The sequence below is a fragment of the Physeter macrocephalus genome, chromosome 5 (genome assembly GCF_002837175.3).
Source record: "Physeter macrocephalus isolate SW-GA chromosome 5, ASM283717v5, whole genome shotgun sequence".
NCBI lineage: Eukaryota > Metazoa > Chordata > Mammalia > Artiodactyla > Physeteridae > Physeter > Physeter macrocephalus.
The window spans coordinates 59,665,401-59,680,474 of NC_041218.1; the positions used below are offsets into that span (position 1 = coordinate 59,665,401).

General features: G+C 35.2%; 1 protein-coding gene across 2 annotated transcripts in view; it reads right to left on the reverse strand.

The window, feature by feature from the left end:
• Positions 1-15,074, reverse strand: part of SGCE (sarcoglycan epsilon) — a 68,214-nt gene that overhangs the window by 7,540 nt on the left and 45,600 nt on the right. For both annotated transcript variants that reach the window (XM_007105296.2, XM_007105295.4), the window contains 4 exons: positions 11,145-11,307; positions 8,576-8,787; positions 7,605-7,631; positions 6,679-6,867 (listed from right to left, as the gene is read on the reverse strand). In XM_007105296.2, coding sequence (XP_007105358.2) covers positions 6,679-6,867; positions 7,605-7,631; positions 8,576-8,787; positions 11,145-11,307 — 591 coding nt within the window. The remainder of the gene's footprint in view (positions 1-6,678; positions 6,868-7,604; positions 7,632-8,575; positions 8,788-11,144; positions 11,308-15,074) is intronic.

Consider the following 15,074-nt stretch of genomic DNA (forward strand, 5'->3'; position numbering starts at 1 on the left):
TCTATCACTTTTAGTGTATACTCGCTGAATTTTTTTAAAAAGTCAATGGCTCTGAAATATCCTTGGCTGCTCCACACTTCTTGTCGACAGGAAATCATTATCTTGATCCCCCGAAACAGTCTCTTCAACTGATATTAACTTTCATTGAAACCTAATTTTTTATTTATGGAATTTTACCATGAAGCTGGTTCTCACTATTACCCAAGGGAAGACAAATGGAAAAATACTTTAGATAAAAGCAAAAATGATTAGTTACTAAATATCTATAATTAGAAGACTTAACTCTACTTTTATACTTGTTAATTTGCAAAAGATTAAACACAACATACTTCCTGTCTTGAGGGAGACCCAATCACCCTGGATTAAGTGTTATGTTTAGTATAATGAACAAGGAAAATTTTTGTATAGCCAATTAAAATCTTCCTAGAAAATGTTTGGGTACTTTCCCCTATTATTCCTTATATAAATTCCTCATTGACGATGCCTCCCACTCAGGAAAAACCAATTGATACTGATGTTGGGATTAGAAAAAAGAATAACGAAGAGGCAGATCTACCCCCTAAAAGACCACATAATACACTACAAATTAAAGAATAAATTATTTTTTAGAAAATTGAATATTTGGGATCCTCCAGTCAATACTTCACATGAAATCACAAAATGAGCACAGTTTCCAGGTGGTTTTTATCTTTTCAAGGTTTACCGTTTCTCTGTCCCATTCAGATATCATTTTCTAATCAGCACTAATCTCTCACTTCTCCACACCATCGTCCTCGGCAGTTTAAGGAAGTGTGAAAATCTAGAGGCACAAAGCCCAACACTCTGGACTGTTCTCTTTCACATTTTCTTTTGCACAGACCCCTCAGGAAGAATTAGGAGAAACTGTTCCCCCTTCAAAACTTCCCCCCCTCCCTCCACAACAGAAATACTAGAAATACTGAATCCTAAAACGTAGGTTCTTTAAGTATTTAAAGCTGGGATTCCCAATGTTTTTTTCCTGCTCCACCATAATACATATGTCCACCAGCTTCCAAACTCCCAGAAGTAGGGCCCTGGGATCTGTATTGCAAAAGCCTCACAGGGGAGTGTAACATGCAACTTGGTTTGGGAATAACCAGGCTAGACTACTATCTCTCAACATTCCTTTTAGGACCTAAAATTCTATGCCTTGGAATTTGACTTTCTTAATTTAAATCATTACAAAAGCTTATCTTTGAAGTCCATCAGTCAAATCTGTATTATATTTTTGATGTTACATCTTTGGTCAAAAACGTAACCTCTAATTACAACAGTGATTCTTCGGGCAAAGCAAATATACTTTTAAGAATTACTTTAGAATGTGATTTCTAGCAATGCATTGTAATAAGTCAGGGGACTGCCTGTAGAGGCAAAAATTGTTCTTCCTATTAATGGTAACACGTATTCACTGAGCTACAAAGATAACAGATTAAGTACAGATGCAGACAGCCTGACTATACTATGGGATGGGGGACACTCTACAGAAGACATGGCTAGTGTTCCTCAAGACTGTCAAGGTCATGGGAAGCAAGGACGGTCTAAGAAACTGCCTAGAGCAGAAGAGACTAAAGAGATATGCCAATTATTGTGTCCTAGACAGAATCTTGGAGCAGAAGAAGGACATTGGGGAGAAAACTAGTGAAATCTGAAAAAAAAAAAAAAATCTGAAGTCTGGTTGATAGTAAAGCACCAATGCTGGTTTCTCAGTTGTGACAAACGAAGGGACTGTACGATGTTAACGATGGGAGAAATGGGGTGGGGGAATCTCTGGGAACTCTGTATTATCTTTGTAACTTTTCTGTAGCTTGAAAATCATTCCAAAATTTAAAAGTTTATGAGGGCTTCCCTGGTGGTGCAGTGGTTAAGAATCCACCTGCCAATGCAGGGGACCCAAGTTCGAGCACTGGTCCTGGAAGATCCCACATGCCGCGGAGCAACTAAACCCGTGTGCCACAACTACTGAGCCCGTGTTCCACAACTACTGAAGCCCGCGCGCCTAGAGCCCGTGCTCCACAACAAGCCATTGCAATGAGAAGCCCATGCACCACAACGAAGAGCAGCCCCCGCTCGCTGCAACTAGAGAAAGCCCGCGCACAGCAAGAAAGACCCAATGCAGCCAAAAATAAAAATAAATAAATAAATTTATTTTTAAAAAAAGTTTATGAAACAATAAATACGTTAGCAAGGATCAAACTAAATTTGCCTTATATTTTTATATTATGTGATAATTTTAAAAGTCTGTCTATATTGTCTCTCTAATCTGAAAAGTAGAAGGAACACTGTACAAAATGAAATCCCCCCTTTCTAGCAGGTGTCCCGTCTCCTGGGCCTGCTCCAGTTTCCCTTTCCACCATCTGTTCAATCACCTTGCCCACAACCTGAATCAGAAAGCCTTCGAGGTCAATGACCACATTATCTATCGCTGACTTGATATCAAGATTGGTAAATAACCTAATCTCAGTTTTGACCTAATTTAGGTCTCTTATCCATATCTCGATTTTATCATCTGCAAATGATTAAACATTTTTTTACTGTCTAAGGTGCCAGTCTGGAGTCCTATGAAGCATTCTACCAAAAAGAAAAGATTACTGTGTAATTGATAAATAACTGTGGCAGCCTCCCGTTACACAACTGTTAAGAGTTTTCTAGACCTCGCTGTTACAAGATTCGCTATACCTTGTGGACTGACTTGTTTAAAAGACCCAAACAAGTTTCTATGCAGCTTTGAAGGAAAGCTTTGAATGTTCTTGAGTCTTACTTAGAAGCCAACATAAACTTTCAGCCCTATTATGCCTGAATATTTCTGATGTCAAGTCTGAAGAATAAACACAAAATAATGTAGCTAGCCACATTATTTATGAATGATAAATTCAGTACAGTTAGTATATGTGAAGATGCATGCCCTTTTAGAGAGGGTTAATTAATAAATAACAGGCAGCATTATCCAAGGATATACCTGGTTATCAAGTACTGTGATACCTCATCGAATATCTCATTTTAACACTGAGAATTCAGTTTGATCCAAATGACCAAAATATTTATGTATGTGTGTACTTGGGCTGAAATAAACCTTCAAAGACAGGCAAGGAGTAAAAGCTGAATTTGTGTAAAGGACAGTTGTGATGAACCTGAAACAATAAATTCTCTATTATCTGGCATGGTTGGAAAAAGAGGTTAATCACATATTCTGGCTTATAGAGAGTTACCATAGAGACCGTGCACATATTATCCATTTCCAAGAATAAAAGAAAGATAATATAAACTCAACACTGAAACTACATTGAATGTAATCTAATTTTCCTCTGATGAGTCAGACGCACTTGATGATCTTGCAGTGCCTCAGAATAATCATTGTGAACATCATCAATTATCTATGTACCCTATTTATATAGAAGTGCTAGTTAATGGACTTTTTCCATTAGCAGAAATCTGAATAATATAAAGGTTTTCTGGACTTAAAAATACATGTATGGTCAAATTGTTGTAAGTTCAATAAAATAACCTATTGCATTTGCAAACAGATCTGATCAATATAAGGACAGTCTTGATGGGGTTATGGAAGGACCAGGAAGATGCATTTAGTTATAAACTAGATAGGAAATTTTGTTTTGCTTGTATATTAGTAGCAAAATTGCAAAGTCCTAGTAACATAGAATCAAAATAAAATTTAAAGAGTTATCCTTATTCCCAACAAATATGGTCAGAAAGCATATCTAAAAAGTGACCCAGGCTTTTTTTCCTCCCTTAAAGTTTTACTGACTTAAAAACATATTCAAGTTCCCCTATTCATTACAATGAATATTTCTCTCCTCTAAAATTTGATAGCATTGTTATTTTGTCAATAGAAGATTTCCCAAACTGTGTTCTTTATTTATTTATTTTTATTTATTTATTTTTTTTGTGGTATGCGGGCCTCCCTCTGCTGTGGCCTCTCCCGTTGCGGAGCACAGGCTCTGGACGCGCAGGCCCAGCGGCCATGGCTCACGGGCCCAGCCGCTCCGCGGCACGTGGGATCCTCCCAGACCGGGGCGCGAGCCCGGTTCCCCTGCATAGGCAGGCGAACGCGCAACCACTGCGCCACCAGGGAAGCCCCCAAACTGTGTTCTTTAAATAGAGTTACCTCTTCTGACCTTTTCCATGCTTTTCACAAAGCATATCAACACACTAAAGGCTCTGAGAGGGCTTCCCTGGTGGTGCAGTGGTTGAGAATCTGCCTGCTAATGCAGGGAACACGGGTTCGAGCGCTGGTCTGGGAAGATCCCACATTCCGCGGAGCGGCTAGGCCCGTGAGCCACAATTTCTGAGCCTGCGCCTCTGCAGCTTGTGCTCCGCAACAAGAGAGGCTGCGACAGTGAGAGGCCCGCATACCGCGATGAAGAGCGGCCCCCGCTCGCCGCAACTAGAGAAAGCCCATGCACAGAAACGAAGACCCAACACAGAAAAAATAAATTAATTAATTAATAAAGGCTCTGAGAACTCTTGTAGTTTAAACACAAAAAACAAAATACCCTGTTTCTCAAATGTATTTGACCATTTCATTTTTGAAAATATATATCAACCTTTGAAGAATAAATATTGACATTTCACTAGCATTCTTGGGTAAAGAACATAAGAAATGGAAGCCTTAAAGAATTCTTTAATTATTTTCATTTTGAAAATGAATGATAAGGCTGTTCATAATGTTCATCTAAAAAAAGACAGGAGAGATTGCTAAATTGTGAACTATTACAATATTCTTGAAATTTTCCTAATTTTTCTCATCAGTATCTAATAATCCTGGTAAAGTAGGTTTCATGATGACCCTCTAACCATCAGAGGACATAGAAATCCATCAGTTCCATTCAGTACAACTCAATTTTGTGAGACTTTAATATTTACATCCCTGATAGAATATTGTTTCCAAAACTCAAAATTTTAAATGTATGCAATTTTCCCTACTGCTAATGGAACTTGAATCAATTACACACAAACACACACACACACATACATGCACACAAACACATACCTTGGTCTGTCCAACAGTAAGTACGTGTTGTTAGAGAACTTCAGGAAAATATTCATAATACTTTTAAGAGTCTCATGCTCTACCGAGCTAGCTGGGCACGCTTTCACAATATTTTTAGATTGCCAAAGTATTTTGGACAAACTTATAGCCTGTCTATAATACTCATATTAATTACTGTTTAATCTTCAAATTACCACATGCTCTTTACACGGTTGCAAAATAAGCATTTGCAATGGAAAAATGTACCCAATATGGTTCCCAAATAAATCTTTAATCAGTAAGAGGTTACTTTTATATCATATCCTAACGTTTGTGTGTGTGTGTGTGTGCGTGTGTGCGTGCGCGCGCGTGCGCACTGGGGTGACAGGGCCAGATTTTTTTTTCTTTTTTTTTCGTATTTTTTTGTATATCCATTGTATTTACAAAAGTAAACTGAAAAGGAGGAGGATCTCAAAAGCAAACCGTGACTTCCTTGGGGAAACTGAATTTAACCCATTTTAACACATGGTTCAAAAAGAAAAGAACAGCCATGTTCTTAGAAATAAATGACACTTTTACCTACAATTCCCTTATACCAAAACCGAGCTTCTAGACATATAACATGGGTTCTCAAGAGCAACTGGCCAATCTCCTCAACCAATCTCCTCCACACCTATCCCTTACAAAGGCCTCTTCCCAGGCTTTCTAACCATAGTCCTTCTAGCACTACAGAGAAGGTCTGTACTAATAAATTGTGTTTCTAGCCAAAATTGGAACTACTCATTTTGATATATAAGCAAATGACAAAAAACAAACAAACAAACAAAAAAACGCTGAAAACCTGAGGCAAAAAATTTAGATTTAATAGATCTGTGGTAATAACATTAAACATTTTAATAATGTTTAATAATAACATTTTTAATAATAACATTAAAAACAATAGGTTAACAGAACCAAACAATTCTAATAGTTCTAAAAAATAATCCATTTGTTATGCTTTAGGACATGCCTCTCTCTTCACAATTAACTCATCTTTGAGCAAGCATATGTTAGTTTATTAGCAGTGCCAGTTTCTTAAATATTAAGGTGAATGTCATCTTGTTGGGATTAGTGAAGGAAAAAAAGTATTTCCTGAAAGTAATTCTATTTATTTGGATTAGCACCATGGGGTTGGGATCTACACTATCAGTATTTTGCTATTTTCTCCTCCAGTTATAAAAAAATAAACAAATGCAACAACAATGAAGACGTCTGGTCTTGAAAGACATTAAGTAGATATATTCATGCATTAATAATTACGGTTCCAGGGGCTTCCCTGGTGGCGCAGTGGTCAAGAATCCACCTGCCAATGCAGGGGACACGGGTTTGAGCCCTGGTCTGGGAAGATCCCACATGCCACGGAGCAACTAAGCCCATGCGCCACAACTACTGAGCCTGTGCTCTAGAGCCCGCGAGCCACAACTACTGAGCCCACGTGCCACAACTACTGAAGCCCGCATGCCTAGAGCCCGTGCTCCGCAACAAGAGAAGCCACCGCAATGAAGAGTAGCCCCAGCTCGCCACAACTAGAGAAATGCCACGCGCAGCAACGAAGACCCAACGCAGCCAAAAATAAATAAAAAAAAATTTTTTAATAATAATAATAATAATAATTATGGTTCCAAGTGGATACTTACTGCTGTGTTTGCATCAACGGCATATTAGTGCTCTCATAATTGTCTGTGTGTAGAGGAGGTATGATTTCCCCAGTCACAGGGTGAAACACAGGAAGTGTTGACAGGGGCCATGCTATCTCTCTATTCTTGGACATGTCACGAAGTTCTTTGGTAGATTTCTGAATAGCACTATGATGGACCAGTTGGATGCTAGGTCAAAAAGAAATAAAACCACATATATTTAAAATCACATATTAGCCCCACAGGTCATCAGTTTGAAAAAGTTACGAAATCTTTTTTTCTTTTTAAAATAAGAAGACATTATTTAACTTTGGGCATTCTACAAGTTATTTCAGAAAAAGATACATTTCATATACTTTTAACATAACAAAACTGAAAATTACAAACTAATTTTTAAATAAATGCATCTCTCATTAAAGTAAGCTATAAAGCATTGTGTTACTATTACAGCCCTAGGTAGCAAACTACTATTCTATTTAATTTCTACGATTAAGATAAAACTACCATAGCTTTTATATTGTTGCTTCTGATGGGGCATTTATAAATACTCACATAAGTTTCATTTTATGGTAGGTTATTACTGTAGATTCAGGAAAACGTGTATGAAAGGTCTTTTCATCTGTTCTCTGGTTTATAGAAATGCAGATTGGGAAATCACATAATATAAATGGCAAGTTAATATTCTGAATCTGAAATATTTTAGTTTTAATTTTTATCTATATAATCTTAGTTTTCACACACTTTTTATTTTTAGTCTCACCCCTCCTAAATATCTCTATTTAGAAAGCAGCTTTCACGTTTATGAAATAAACTATGAAAGATGATGAATGGGAAAAAAAAAGCATGACACACATGTATGGAGCATGACGAGCAACTGAGAAATGAAAAAGAAATGATAAAGAAAATAACAGGAAGAAGACACTTACTCTGGTGTTTGCATGTTTCTCTTTTCCCTAGAAACAAAACAAAATTTATGAATTAAATAATAGCATTGATATTTGGAACATTAAGACTATATGCTCATGGATCTTGCATGAGGTGGAAATGCTGACACTGTTACTGTTAAACGCAACCAGGCAGCATTTGCCACCAGGTTTATGACGTTACTTGGATGAGTACACATACAGAGATGGAATACTGGTGAGAAACGCACAGAAAAAAATGAAAAAAAAAATGGAGATTAAGAATCAAGCTCTTGGAAATAAGTTCTATGACATAATGAAATCAGGCTACATGTAAAAATGGAAGAATCTGTTACTTGCTGCTTTATTAATTTTTTATCATTTGTTTTGTTACCCTGACTTCCAGAGATAATCTTGGGAGATTATTTTAATTGACACAGATGTCCAGAAAGTACTAACTATTCATGAAGTGAAGACTCATTACTCAAATTATCATCTTATTTTCATTAATTTACTCCTAAATTTTTATATATCTATATATACCTTTAAACATTTAGGTGGTATTGCCCTGTTTGATAGCAGAACAATTTCAAGAAAAATTCTGACCATCATTTCTGATCAAACTGACTGAGACAATTTATTTATTTAAAGTGCAATTACCATGTCAATAGATTCCGCAGTCTCTGCTTACACAGGATGGCTTGTATAACCAAAATATCTAGCCTCAGTTATTCTTGGGACTGTTTTGCCTGCAAGAATTTACATCTAGCCTTAATAATTTTTGAATAAAGTAATTATAACCTCTAATTTAATTTACTAGACTCAAAACTATTTTACTTCATTTTAAAGGAATAAAGTACTGTAGTTTGACTTGAACACAATTTCAATTCATTTATAAAGTGTTTTATGCACTAAATGAAACTTGGCTTTTAATGGAATCTTATATGTTATCTTAGTAGCTCTATAATTTTTTATTAGTGCTTTAAAGTACTCACACTCCTTCCCGTCGGCAGCACATGATATAAGCAAGTATTAGAAAAAGGACCAATGCTACTGCCGAGGGCACAGCCAGTGTAATTAGGAAATCCGTGTAATAGTCTCTGCTTTTCAAAGAATCGGAAGGGGGTTTGTATTCTCCACCATCAGGTAAAATCCCTTCTCCACGAATCACTTCCTGATAAGTGGACACTTGCTTTGTTTTATCAACCTGACACAAAAGAAGACAATTACACATCAAATTAATACTTGCAAACATTATGAGAGTTTAAGATCTAGACATATCAAGACAGTCTTTGACTAATTTCTAAAAAGCAATCTTTTCCAATTACTTTATCACCTTGAACTTGCAATTATTTATGGAAGAAGTAATGCATAAAAGTAATAAATTAAAGGGTGTATATTGGCCTACTTTCTAGGTCCTTCCCACAACATGTATACATTTATGTATGTATAACAAATATGTGTGCATGTGTGTGTGTGTACAGTTGTTCTTTTTCAGTTTACTTCCTCCAAAACAGAAGTCCTTCATACCACTCTGTATACCTCTTGTTTCCTAGTGACAAATCTCTAGTGCAGATGTTACAAACTGTGAACTGGCTGACAATCAGTATGTGAGTATGGTTTCTAAGGTTAGTAAAAGAGAAAAAAAAAAAAGAGAGAGAGAGACAATTTCTAAGTGACTACAACCTTGATCTTTCTGCCATCCAGCTGACAGAAGTAGTTTTTAGGAAAGATAGTTTAAGGAACAGGTAACCCATACAATGCTACAGTTTCAATAAATTCTATTCTAGGCTCAAAAAATGTACAACACTTGGACTATATTAATTTACCTCCACAGTAATTGAACTGCTTTCACTATGTTGCATTTAATTATGCTAAGGTTTTTACTGAAGGCCACTACAAAAATAGCCATGTGAAACTTGTTACTACATTTGCTCGCCCCTTAAAAGAATGTTGGGGAGAATTATCTGTGGCATTTCTCAGTATCTTCTCCCATAAAACTCCACTGGAAGAATTTTGTTAATGATACAGTGCTAGTAAAAACTTTATCTTCTGCCAAGGAATTGATGCTCTGCCTCCTTTAAGAATAAGAACAAAATAACAGATGAATTTCCTCATTTAATCCGGGACATTAGGAGGCTTATTGTCAAACTTGACCTTAGGCTTATGTTTTGGTAAAGTTTAGGTCCTGATTTTCCAGTTCTTTTATATTTTATATACTATGTTTATTGTCTGACCTTTTAACTTAAACCTCCTGAAATCTTCTGTGGTAAGATGTGACCTATAAATAAATACAAGTAAAAGAAAAAAATGAAAATTCCCAACCTTTCTCTTTATGAAGTCTTACCACAGAAATTAAAATCTTCAAAGCAGAAGTCATTTTTAAACCTTTAGAAATTAGATAATTTTCCTAAACATGAACACTGTACAGCACAAGCACAAATAAAATGGTGTTGTCAGGGCCCGCTATCTACTGGCCCTGGTGAGAGGCATCTATTTAAGTTATGATTGCAGCCACTGAGTCTTTTGCACCCTTGTATGGTTAGCATGATGACTGAAATATTGAGCTTTGTAAATAATACACATAAACCACAGCATCTGAATAATTTTACTTGATTTGAGAAGACAGGGAAAGAGCATTATTTTCCTAAGACACAGTGACATGGAAAGAGGAGCCTGGGGCCAAGGGCCACAGATGCTAAGTGCCACAGAGTGAGCAGTATGTTCTCCCATCCTGGATCTGGGAAAAGTGCCTGCCGCTGGTTCTCTAAGACATGAAGTGACAGTTGTGTTTATGTGTTGATATTTGTTCAAATGTCAACTTTAAACTTAGACCTAATTCACTCACCACCAATCATCAAGAGTTGACAGAAGTTAAATCTAAAGGTCGCTAAAGAAGTGAAACAACTTTCCTATCTTCCAGAAAGGAGGATCAAAAAAATTAATATAAATTATATATAAAATATCATATATACCTTTCACATATAGGAAATCTTACCCATATGTTCCTAAGTCTTTGAGCATGCTAATAAAAAAGTGATTTAAAAAGAAATATTTAATATTTACGGGGCTGAGGGTAAGAGTCTAACTTTCCTCTGCTTTTCCTTTTATTCCTTGGTCTCTCCCTACAATCTGCGTTTCTAGGACATTGAATCATAGCACAATATTGCTTTATTTCAGATTTGTGATTGCACTCCGGTCTATCCTTCCCAAGTGGGACAGTGGCAGCATATCTGAGGCTTCCTGCACATGTCACACAGACTCCAAAATCTATCTTGACTTAGCAGCCACCTGGATGTCCAAGGGGAAAACCTGGACCACCTGCCAAGCTAATCTGGCCCCCACAACTAATCAAGAGTAGACTGAGTACAAAAGTGGAGGTACTATTTCTTAAATGGATGCAGTTTCAACGGACTTGCCAAATCCTTAAAGTCAAGGGAAGTCAACGGCAGTTAAAAAAGTAAACCCAGGATTTGTTCCTAAAAGCAATTCAGGTTTTAGTCAAATGCTATCTCCAGCCACATCACTTCTAATTACATTTGCAAAAACAAAATAAAAACTCACCAACGAAATTTTGCACCAGTCGATGTAAAATTGAGTACGAAATTTTTTATCACATGTTATTACAGGCTCCATTTCTTGACTGCATCTCAACTGATTCTGCGGATTTTCAACTTCTCGTAAACAAGAAGAAAATGGGACGTCGGCACCAACCATGACATAAACGCTGCAAAAATGTGAAACACTCAGGTTATCCTTTAAGAAAATTGGAAACACTGAAAAACAATCTACCCTGAAAGCAGGATCTATCCTTTTGAATTGAGGGATTATCTACCATCATCCCTAAGGTAGGGGCCTGGGCTTTAAAAGCAGTGATTCATGTAGGAGCTTCTTTTCATTCTTTCCTTTATTCAACCAATGTTTACTGGGTGCTTTGGTGTACAAGACACTCTCCTGATTCCCTGTTAATTTCTAAAAATTTTTTCACCCTATTTAATTCAAAATAATCATGTATCATATTTCAATTACAATATTTGGTAGACTACATTCAAAAATATTCTTAAACTGTTTAGAAAATAACATTATCACTAAAATAATTATCAGTAATAAATCTTCATCTGATTTCATTTTAATAAGATTGTGATATTACATCCTGGAGGTGTGGAGCTGTAGGCAGATTTCGCTATTCTACCTAAGAGTTTTGTCCATCTGCTTTCCTACTGCAGAGACCCCTACTGTTAGGTTCCTCATTATAAGGTCCCTCAATCTTTAAGAAGCTAATATAAAAGAAAAACTATTGTTTGGTAAATAAAAATTAGGCAAACAAAATGTATTTTCTTGATGTGTATCTTGGCAGCTAGGGGAAAAGAACTCTATTCAATTTTCCAGTAAGAGTTTCACAATAAAAGTGAAGATAGTGATAATAGCATTTAAATAATCTTGGAGCAGCTTAAGAAGGTAGGAATTTCATAGGTTTTTTTTCCAAAAGAAAAGGGAAAACCAGGAAATTACTCTAAATAAATATTATTTCTTTTCCTAATGACAATGCTATAACTACTTACAAAATAGAATAAACCCATCAAAATTCCAGCTGTCTTCTTTGCAGAAATTGACAAACATCTTAAAATTCATATGGAAATTCAAGGGACCCACCCACACACAAAATTCTTGAAAAAGAAAAACAGAGTTGGAAGACTTACAATTACCAACTTCAAAACTTACTATAAAGCAATAGTAATGAAGACAGTGTGGTACTATTGTAAGGCTTGGCATGTAGATCAGTGGAATAGAATTCAGAGTCCAAAAATAAAATCTTTAGTAAATTGATTTTGTCACAGGTGCCAAGACAATTCAATGGGGGAAAGAATAGTCTTTACAACAAATGGTAGCAGAACAACTGGATATCCACATGCAAAAAAAAGGTGGACCTCCATCTCACACCATATGAAAATTTACTCAAAAAAAAAATCAGACTTAAATGTAAGAGCTAAAACTATTAAACTCTGAGAAGAAAGAAGACACAAATTTTAATGACCTTGAATTCAGCAACAGTTTCTTAGATATGACACCAAAAGTTCCAGCAATAACAGGAAAAAATAGATAAATTGGATTCTATCAAATTTTAAAACTTTGTGCTTCAAAGGACATCATCAAGAAAGTGAAAAGGCAACCCACAGAACAAAATAAAATCTTTACAAGTCATATGTCTAATAAGGGACTTATACCTATAACATATAAAAGACTCTAACAATTCCATAACAAAGAGACAAATAATCCAATTTCAGAATGACAAAGCATCTGAACTGATATTTCTCCAAAGAAGATATACAAATGTCCAATAAGTGCATGAAAAGATGCTCAACATCATTAGCCATCAGCAAAATAGAAATCAAAACCACAGTGAGATACCACTTCACACCCATTAGAATGGCTACAATGAAAAAGACAGACAATAGGAAGTGTTAGCAAGGATGGGGAGAAACTGGAACTCTCCTTCTCTGCTGGTGGGAATGGAAAATGGTGCAACTGCTTGGAAGACAGCCTGGCAGTTCAAGAGGTTAAATACAGAGTTACCATATATCTCAGCAATTCCACTCCTAAGTATATACCCTAAGAGAAACTTAAATATATGCCTATCAAAAAGCTTGTACATAAATGTTCACAGCAACATTCTTCTTAATAGTCAAAAAGTGGAAACAACCCAAATGCTCATCAACTAATGAATGGATAAAAAGTAAAATATCCATACTTTACTCAGCCATAAAATGGAATGAAGTACTATACATGCTACAACATGGATGAACCTTGAAAACAATATGCTAAGTGACTGAAGTTGGTCACAAAAGACCACATATTGTATGACTCCATTGATATGAAATGTCCAGAATATGCAAATTTATAGACAGCAAGTAAATAAATTGTGGTTGCCTAGGGCTGGGGATTGTGGTGGTGGTGACTGTAAATGGGTGTGAGAGGGGAGTGTTGGGAGGATAAAAATGCTCTAAAATTGACTGTGGTAATGACTGTACAACTTTGTCAATAAACTAAATCCACTGAGTTATATATATTTTAAATAGGTGAATTGTATGGTATGTGAAGTATATCTCAATAAAAAAGCTGTTTTTTTTAAAAAAATGAAATGAAATAAAAGTATGGCACAAAAATTCAAAGGTATGTAAGTATGAAGTCACACCCTTAATTGACAACTGTGTCCCAGAGTACCATTACACAGATTCATTTGGTTGCTCTTTATGTCAATTTTATATTTGGACTTAATTTGAAATATTTTTTAAAAACTATGGTGTCTTTGGGAGACAAACAGTATATAATGGATTGAAATTTAAAATCAAGTTAAACATTTATAAGTTCAGAAAAAGTAGATATAAGAAACCACTGATAAAGAGTTTTGATGATTAGTGAATAGAAACACATTCAATTTACAGGAATATTACTCAGCCACAAAAAAGAACAAAATAATGCCATTTGCAGCAACATGGATGGACCTAGAGATTGTCACACTGAGTGAAGTAAGTCATACAGAGAAAGACAAATATCATATGATATCATTTATATGTGAAATCTAAAAAAATGGTACAAATGAATTTATTTACAAAACTGAAAAAGAGTCACAGATGCAGAATACAAGCTTATGGTTACCAAGGGGGAAAGGGGATGGGGTGGGGGGAAGGGATAAACTGGGAGATGGGATTGACATATATACACTAGTATATAAAAAATAGATAACTAATAAGGGCCTACTGTATAGCACAGGGAACTCTTCTCAATACTCTGTAATGACCTATGTGGGAAACGAATCTAAAAAAGAGTGGATATATGTATATGTATAACTGATTCACTTTGCTGTACAGCAGAAACTAACACAACATTGTAAATCAACTACACTACAATAAAAATTTTTAAAAAAGAAAAAATTTAAAAAATTTTAAATTTAAATTTTTAATTAAAATTTAAAATTTAAAAAAATTTAAAAAAAATTTTTTAAATTTTAAAAAGCTTAACTTTTAAGCTTCATATAAAGCCAATTTCTATCCCCTTATTAACTGCTGAGCAAAGACCATATTTTTCCTTGATAACTGAAATATATTTGTAAATACAGAAATAAAATAAATATTTTAAAAACTTAGAAGTTCTCTTGCTTTTACATAACACTGATTTGCATTTATAATTAGTAAGATTTTAAATTAATTCACTTCAAGATAACATAAATAGGCATAAGCATACGTTTTGGGTGCTTTAAAATGTTTTATTTTTTTCCTCAAATTATAAAAGCAATATAAAAACATTACATAAAACATGGGATATAAAAACAATTAATTTCTATTACCAAGATCATGATTTTCATTTTCCAATGTACCTTGCAGAATACTTTTCAAGTGCATATATTTTAGCCTAATTGCAATCAATCTCTAAAATATAATTTTGTATCCTGCTTTTTCACTTAATGCGTCATAAGCATTTACCATATTGTACAGT